The sequence below is a fragment of the Lacerta agilis genome, chromosome 4 (genome assembly GCF_009819535.1).
Source record: "Lacerta agilis isolate rLacAgi1 chromosome 4, rLacAgi1.pri, whole genome shotgun sequence".
In the NCBI taxonomy this organism is placed as follows: Eukaryota; Metazoa; Chordata; class Lepidosauria; order Squamata; family Lacertidae; genus Lacerta; species Lacerta agilis.
The window spans coordinates 20,061,753-20,070,632 of NC_046315.1; the positions used below are offsets into that span (position 1 = coordinate 20,061,753).

General features: G+C 46.3%; 1 protein-coding gene across 1 annotated transcript; it reads right to left on the bottom strand.

The window, feature by feature from the left end:
- Positions 1–1,002: 1,002 nt before the first annotated feature.
- Positions 1,003–8,176, bottom strand: LOC117044960 (vitelline membrane outer layer protein 1-like). Its single transcript, XM_033145754.1, has 3 exons — positions 8,006–8,176; positions 2,972–3,069; positions 1,003–1,361 (listed from the first exon to the last, which is right to left on the bottom strand). Exons 1-3 carry the CDS (start codon positions 8,174–8,176, stop codon positions 1,067–1,069), a joined length of 564 nt encoding a protein of 187 aa, XP_033001645.1. The 3' UTR covers positions 1,003–1,066.
- Positions 8,177–8,880: the final 704 nt, after the last annotated feature.

Genomic DNA, 8,880 nt, shown 5'->3' on the forward strand with positions numbered 1-8,880 from the left:
AGTTCAGCATTTGAAATTTATTCAGGGGTTAGGTTTCTGAAAAGGAAATAGAAAATTATTCATACTGTTTTATTTCCATAGCCCTCTGCCCCCCCCATGGTCCCCATTTGCTACAGTTCTTCTCCTCAGACCTTAAAGTGGCTTCTTCCAACTCAAACTGTCAGCAGTAGACATCCCTGGTAGCAGTTCGTTTTCTCTTGATCCGGAGTTGTGGCAAATCACTTTCAATCCAGGTCCTTGTCCTTGTGCACATTTGCAAGGAACACAAGTCTACCTCTTGGCTTAGGCATTTCCCCTTCTGTTCTGACTTTCTTGTAACAGAACTGCTTGCAGAGGAAGGAACTGCAATAGCATTCTTTGCAAAATACCTACACGCTTTTCCCTCTTAACAGCTCCCCTGCTGAACAGTTCATGGGCTGGGAGAGTCAGATGAAATCTGGCTGTGGCCTGCAAGTCAGGGATTCCTCATAAAATCAGGGGAGCAAACCCTAGTCTTCACAATCATAATCTGGGAGGCAGGACTCAACCTTCACTTATACTTTTATGTGTGGAACAGGAGTCTCACTACCCAGCTAGATAAAGCACCATTCGTATGGCAATGCCCATCAACTTGGGGAAGGCGAAGGGACCTTGGCCCCTAGGAGTTGGCTGCTATGCTTGGTGCTAAGATCGGAGAGAATAGATCCCTTCAAATCCTCAAATCTTACCACATGGTGCTTAGATCAGACATAAGGGATCTCTGTGCCTGAGATGGCTGGTGATTGGCAAGTGGGTGTGATTGGTTCAAAGCAACCTCATGGGACAAACTGAGAGGCTGGTGGGCCTGGCTAGATCAATGGGCTAAAGATATCACACTACAGCTCTAGGATGGTACCCTCTTTAACATTGCATTGGCCTCCTATCCAAAACAAATTCATGCAGGCTTAAGGAATTGAGATCAGGAAGGGACAAAGCTCCAAAAGGTACACACAACTCTTTTGTTAAGATTTATTGTTGGTTAAGTTTCATGCCAACAGACCATTAGAACACAGGCAGCTGTGTTGTAGCAGGATGAAGCCCAGGTGATTCAGTCACAGCAGAAGAACTTGACATCATTAAGTGCTGTGCTATCAACTGAAACTATAGGCTCCACCTTTGTTTGGATCCCGCAGATGGCACCAGTGGTGCAGCGCTTGCTCCACTGGCCATAAGTACCGACGTCGTTGGCATAGCCCTCCAGTCTAGTCCCATCTGAGCAGCTGAACTGGATGTTGTTGGCTGCCGTATCATCACCTGGCCCTTGTGGGGCTTCCACTTTCAGAGCGAAGGCAACCAGGTAGCTGTTCCTGGGGCATTTTTCAACCGTAACCGATCCTCCAAACCTGCAAAATAATAATAATAATAATAATAATAATAATAATAATAATAAGGCAATGTCTGCCTCTCTGGAAATATGACCCAAATTGGAATTATTTGCTTTCCCACAAATCTATGTTTCCTCCTTAGATTTTTTTTTTAAGATGTCTTTTGTGGACCTCATCCAGTATAGTATGTCTACCAAACCTCAACTTCTAAGTATGGCTATACGTTGTGAACTCTGGATTAGGTGGGTTTGCCCTGTGCCACCCAAGGGCCACTCACACCATACCCTCGCCATCTGCCCCTGGAACAATCTAGGGATGGAGCTAAATAGTCTTTAAAGGGGTTTTAAACCCTAATATTCTGTTAAGAATGGGATTTTTTTAAGGTCAGGGTGCATCGGTCCCACGTAGGATTTGCTGCTCTTGCCTAACAGATGTTAAGCAGAATGACCTGATTCTGTGTGGTGGAGCTGCTCCTTCATGAAGTCCATTGACCAGCACCATGCAGGATGGGATCCACTCACTTAAGTGGTAGTGACTTTCCTGCAAGAAAGCCACTGGCAAAGCAGCACCTGCACCCCACAGGATCAAGGTCTCTGCTTAACAGCTGTAGAGTGGAGAGCCAGTGTGGTTAAGAGCAGTAGACTCATAATCTGGTGAACCGGGTTTGCTTCTCTGCTCCTCCAGATGCAGCTGCTGTGTGACCTTGGGCTAGTCACACTTCTTTGAAGTCTCTCAGCCTCATTTACCTCACAGTGTTTGTTGTGGGGGAGGAAGGGAAAGGAGAATGTTAGCCGCTTTGAGACTCCTTAGGGTAGTGATAAAGCGGGATATCCAATCCAAACCCTTCTTTTAGGCTAGTGCATCCAGCAGGAAGGAGAGCTTCATTATTGTGCCTACTTTCTCTCAGGAAGGCACAGCCTAGATAGGTCTAGGCCTTTTCATTCAGCTTTTTTGCTCAGCCTGCCTCTCCTTCCTGCCTGAGGTCCTGACCCCTGACAATCACAGATACTCATGAGGACCAGACAGAGAAGCCTTGGGGACCAAATTTGACCCCTGGACTTGAGGTTCCCCACTCTCAGTATATATGGTGGTTTCTTCTTTCTCTCTCTTTTCATGGGATGTGTGGTCCTCAGAAATAAACTCTGCTTTTCCTGACCTTTGTACTCTGTTGTTGCAGTCTCTTTCCTCTTGGGTCCCTCTCAGATTTGGAATGCAACCTAGAGTTGGTACGCTTAGACTCCAAGAGCTAAGAATGAGGCAGATAGACCCTGACATTATCCTGTCCTGGGTTCTTTCAAACTTTTGTAGTTCTTTCAAACTACAAGAAAGAAGATTCCACCTAAACATTAGGAAGAACTTCCTGACAGTAAGAGCTGTTCGACAGTGGAATTTGCTGCCAAGGAGTGTGGTGGAGTCTCCTTCTTTGGAGGTCTTTAAGCAGAGGCTTGACGGCCATCTGTCAGGAATGCTTTGGTGGTGTTTCCTGCTTGGCAGGGGGTTGGACTGGATGGCCCTTGTGGGGTCTCTTCCAACTCTATGATTCTATGATTCTATGAACATAATAGATTTCAGCCAACCCCTCACACCATCACTTTCCAAGCAACAAAGAGAAAAATCAAGATGCTTACGGTCCAACGGTAGATTGTACAACTCCACCACTACTGCAATGGAGATGGATGCCATTGAGGCCAGTATCATCACCGGTTATACCTTGTTCTACCTGAAACTGGTGCAAATGAGAGAACGAGACTGCAATAAAGCTGTTTTTGCAAGCTAGGACTCTGTTTTATGTTCTTTATTGGAAAAATAAAAAGTACCAAATTACAAGTGCACAGAGTAAGACCACACACAAAAAAGAAAAGAAAAAAGAAATAGTACCCATGTAGAAAACAAAACGGAAAAAATATATTGTGTGTGTTACAAAAGGGGGGATTGTTATTGTAGTTAACCAAGCTAGGACACTGAGAACACTCACATTCATTTTTTTTAATAAGAATTTTATTGGTTTTATTCAAAACAAAGAACAACAAAACACATACAACAACACAAACACAACAATCAAAACATAATGAAAAACAAATACAAACCACCACTAAAACACCAATAATTCTTTTTCTTGTTTAAAACAAAAAATAATAATTCTTGTTTGAATCTGTACTGGGTGACTTCCCCCGTTTTCTCTCCTTTGGTTCCACTTCTAATTTACTTTAATAACTTCTCATCTTTAAAATTTAAATTATCCAAAAAATCTAAACATAGTTCTTAATATTTAATTTTACTTCAAACTAACCTATTACTTCTTAACTCACATCATACATCTTATTTCACTTAAACTGCTGCTAATAAAAAATTAACTTATCTCTTCACTAGTTCAAAATCTTAAATTCTTAACACACTGACTTCAGGGTACCATAATAAACCATCCTAGTTATATTTTAGATATTTCACCCTATCCCTTTTCTGACCATTTTCCTTCGCCATCTCGGGGTCTCCCCCCAGACATTTCTCCATCTCACTCCAACACCATTGTCCAGAATGCCCTCTTTTTCTATAAATCCACAGTTCCAGACGCAGTCCATATATATCCCTGCAGGGAGCTTCAGGATACACAAATCATCACCTTCCAGCATCTGGACTTCTCCGCAACCCTTCCCCTCTGCAGGGAGGTGGGACCAATTCGGATGGTCCGCCCCCGCCACTTAATGGATCCAAACGGTTTCCAGAGAGTGGTAGGGGATACTTTATCCCATGTTGATGGCCTTTCAGCCGATTCCCTGGTGGCCCGCTGGAATGTGGAGCTAACCTGGGCTATTGACTGTTTGGCTCCGAAGCGCCCTCTCCGGTTGCATGGAGCCCGGACAGCCCCGTGGTTTTCCCCGGAGCTGAGGGCGAGGAAACAATCGTTGAGACGGCTAGAGCGCCGGTGGCAGAAAACCCATTCTGAATCCGACCGGACACAGGTTAGAGCTCAACGTCGAGCCTACCAAGTGGCGATAGCGACGGCGAAGAAGACTTTCTTCACCGCCTCTATTGCATCTGCGGAAAATAGCAGCAGGAGACTCTTTCAGGTGGTTCGGAATCTATCGGAGCCACCTTCGTCATCGGGGCCTGGTAGGGACCCCAAGATCTCCTGCAATGCGTTTGCAAAGTTTTTTGCAGATAAAATCGCTCAGATTCGGAAAGAGATAGACTCCACCGTGGGAGCAGGGCCAGGGCGGGAGAGTGCCAGAGTCCTGTCTAGTCCAGTTGCGTGGGATCAATTTCAGTCTGTTACCTCCGAGGATGTGGACAGGCTGCTTGGACGAGTGAAACTGCGCGGGGTGGTGAATGCTTCCCTCTGTGAGGGAGCTTTCCCAGCCCCGCTGAAAGAGGCGGTCATTAAACCGCTTCTTAAAAAAACATCTTTAGACCCGGCCAATATGGCCAACTATCGCCCAGTCTCAAATCTACCATTCTTGGGCAAGGTGATTGAGCGGGTGGTTGCTGAACAACTCCAGGCACGCCTGGAAGAAGCGGACCATTTGGATCCCTTCCAATCGGGATTCAGGCCTCACCATGGGACTGAAACCGCCTTGGTCGCGCTGGTCGATGATCTCCGGCGGGCTAGGGACAAAGGTGAGAGCTGTTTCCTAGTTCTGCTGGATCTCTCAGCGGCCTTTGACACCATCGACCATAACATCCTTCTAGACCGGCTAGAGGGGTTGGGAGCTGGAGGCACTGTTATACAGTGGTTCCGCTCCTTCCTCCTGGGCCGTGTTCAGAAAGTGGTGGTGGGGGATGAGTGTTCAGACCCCTGGGCTCTCACTTGTGGGGTGCCTCAGGGTTCTGTCCTCTCCCCCATGCTTTTTAATATCTATATGAAGCCGCTGGGAGAGATCATCAGGGGGTTTGGGCTGGGTGTTCATCAGTATGCGGATGATACCCAGCTCTACCTCTCTTTCAAATCAGAACCAGTGAAGGCCGTGAAGGTCCTGTGTGAGTGCCTGGAGGCTGTTGGAGGATGGATGGCAGCTAACAGATTGAGGTTGAATCCCGACAAGACAGAAGTACTGTTTTGGGGGGACAGGAGGAGGGCAGGTGTGGAGGATTCCCTGGTCCTGAATGGGGTAACTGTGCCCCTGAAGGACCAGGTGCGCAGCCTGGGAGTCATTTTGGACTCACAGCTGTCCATGGAAGCGCAGGTTAATTCTGTATCCAGGGCAGCTGTCTACCAGCTCCACCTGGTACGCAGGCTGAGACCCTACCTGCCCGCGGACTGTCTCGCCAGAGTGGTGCATGCTCTGGTTATCTCCTGCTTGGACTACTGCAATGCGCTCTATGTGGGGCTACCTTTGAAGGTGACCCGGAAACTGCAATTAATCCAAAATGCGGCAGCTAGACTGGTGACTGGGAGTGGCCGCCGGGACCACATAACACCGGTCCTGAGAGATCTGCATTGGCTCCCAGTACGTTTCCGAGCACAATTCAAAGTGTTGGTGCTGACCTTTAAAGCCCTAAACGGCCTCGGTCCTGTATACCTGAAGGAGCGTCTCCACCCCCATCATTCAGCCCGGACACTGAGATCCAGCGCCGAGGGCCTCACTGCGAGAAGCAAAACTACAGGGAACCAGGCAGAGGGCCTTCTCAGTAGTGGCGCCCGCCCTGTGGAACGCCCTCCCATCACAGGTCAGGGAAATAAACAACTACCTGACATTCAGAAAAAACCTGAAGGCAGCCCTTTTTAGGGAAGTTTTTAATGTTTGATATTTTTGTATTTGATTTCTGTTGGAAGCCGCCCAGAGTGGCTGGGGAAATCCAGCCAGATGGGCGGGGTACAAATAATAAATATTATTATTATTATTATTATCTCCATTTCAAAGTTCCAATCATCTTCTGATCGTAAATTCACAAATCTTCTTCCCATCACTTCTGGGCTCTCACCCCAGAAATTGGATATAAATTGTCTTCTAATCCTGGGTCTCTCACCCCAACAGGATTTTCCATCTTCTCGGAGTTGCATAGACACTGTACTTTGCATTTCAAAAATTTCCTTAAGTTCCCTACCAAGGTTTTCTTCCAGTTTAACAAGATTCTCAAGAGTCTTTCCTGTGGGATATAACTTTTCTTCGACATCCTGGTTCAACAGGTTTAATTTCTGATTTAGCAATTCCAAGTTCAAAAGAATAATCCTTTGTTCGTGAGTCAGTCCTGAATCTAAAGCCAACTTGAAAACGAAACCAAACATGGTAGAAGTGGGCATAGGGTATCAGGTTTCAGTATTTTTCCATCTTTAATCATAAGTTTCCGCAGCCATTTTCCCTGGAGTCAGGGTGAAAAGATTGCATTCCAACAACTTCAAGAAGAAATATTTCCACCAATTTAGCTCCCCTAAAAGGGATTCAGCCAGTCTCACTTATCAAAAAAAACACTGCATCGAAACTTTGTATCCACTACTGCAGCAGCAGTCACAGTCAGAAACAGTTATTTCTTCTTTAAACAAAGGGAGGAACGGGCTTCCTTTTTAACGTACCTCCCGGAGCGCCAAATGTCAGGAAATTTAGGTCCAATTAATCCGGTACTCACGGCCTGCGGGTTTCTTCTTTTTTCCTTCGGAATCAGGTAGAACGATCTCGCTCATTGCAGGCGGCGGCCACCGCTTCACCGGCCCGGTTGGGGCATGCCTCCACAGCCCGGCGCTGTTGTCCCTTCACTCCCGCTCCCCCTTTACAAGGGGAACGGGAGAAGGGTTCAGCGCCATAGTGGGCTCGCTGGAGAGCCCATGCCGCGGGACGCTCGACCTGCGGTTTAGCGGAGCCCCGCTGTGCGGTAGCGGGGCTCCTACCCCCGGGCCGGCCTGGGTCGTTTCGCTGCCGAAACGACCCACGACCGCCCGCAATGGCGTCCTCGCCGGAAGTCGAGAACACTCACATTCAGACTGCATCTGCAGTCTCAATTTTCCAAAGTACTAGCTTAGAACCTGAATGAGCAGTTATCTGTTCATAATTACATGTCCCTACTTGTGTACATGTATTACTGGTCATGGATTGAGATTTACATTCCCAGCTGCATCAATTTGTGAAGTTCGGCTTGCCATATTATTTCAAGAAGTAAGAATCCGGACACAAAAAGTTGTTGAGCTTTTTTGGGGAAAGTTGTTGAAATCCTGGACATGTCAGGGAAAATCTGGACCTAATGCTAACCCTCCTAGAAAGCACCAGAACATACCTGGGTTGCTTCCACACTAAAAGTCTGTATTTGCCAGTTGGACGCTCACATTTCAGGGAGATAAACCTGACCACAATATTGCCAGTTCATTGCATTCCAAACATTTCTGTATCCTTGTCCTTTTTTCCTTCCAGCCCATCCAGATTCATGGTAGTTTTCTTTTATGTAAAATGCAATTCACTCTAAGCCTCTCCAGTATGGATTGACAAAGTGGCATGGAGACTTTTTAGAGCTATTAAATCTTTAAGCATGGCAGTCAACACTTCAAAGCACCTTGCAGGCAGCAATATACAGGCAAGGGGTTCAGAAAGAAAGACGGGAAGCAACTAGATATAGATATAGATATAGATATAGATATAGATATAGATATAGATAGATATAGATAGATATAGATATATATAATTGTGACTACTCCTTGGGATCAGTGTATCAAAAAGAAGATATAGATAAGACTTTACCTTCACTGAGAATCCGTTTGCGTGTCCTTTGGGACAGAATTCAATTTTTCCCCATTCACCCCACTGCCCGCCATTGTCCACCGTGAGGACTGAATTATACTTTCGGTCTTCTGCCTCACAGAGATGGCAGGTGAGGAACAGGAAGACCACTGCACCAGTGGAGAGATCCATGGAAGGTAGACTGCACCAGATCAAGCTGCAAAAACTGAGTGGAAGAATAACAGCTTTAAGAATTTATTCCCCAGAAAGTGTGGTTCTCTCTCCTTTGCTCAAAATCTTCCTGAAGTGTGATTATTTCTGGTTGGTGAGTTAAATCAATTAATGGCTTTTCTGACTACACTTCTGATTTCAATAGACAACTCAGAGTTGCTGGACATTGGGTCTAGATCAATTCCTGAAACAGAAAGTCAAGGCAGGGTGGCAGGAATTGGGTGATGTAAGCTAACTAACTAAAATGTGCAGCTTCCGGTTCTGTTTTGCCTTAATGTAGGCAGACCCCACGACAGCAGGAGATTGTGGGTGAAGGAAAAGATGATTGAGGGTAATTATCCTTGCAAATTCCCCCCAGGGACAGGGAGAAATAGGCTTCACTCACAGGTCATTTCTTTACCTGGGCTCTCGCTCCAGCAGGGAGGTGCTGAGTGCAAAAGCACTTTGACTGCCCCAAACCCTCCAATGCTGCCATTAAGAAGCAGAGGTTCTCCTGTTAATCAGAGCTGAACTGGACTAAAGTACAAGTGCATGCTAGGAAAGGTGAGATCACAAACTGAGTCATCTGCAGTTCAACAGACCACTCTTCTTCCCAGGCTGAGAGGAAAAATGATAAGACAGGTTATTTATTGGGACAGAGTGACTTTTGCAGTTGTTGTTAAAGT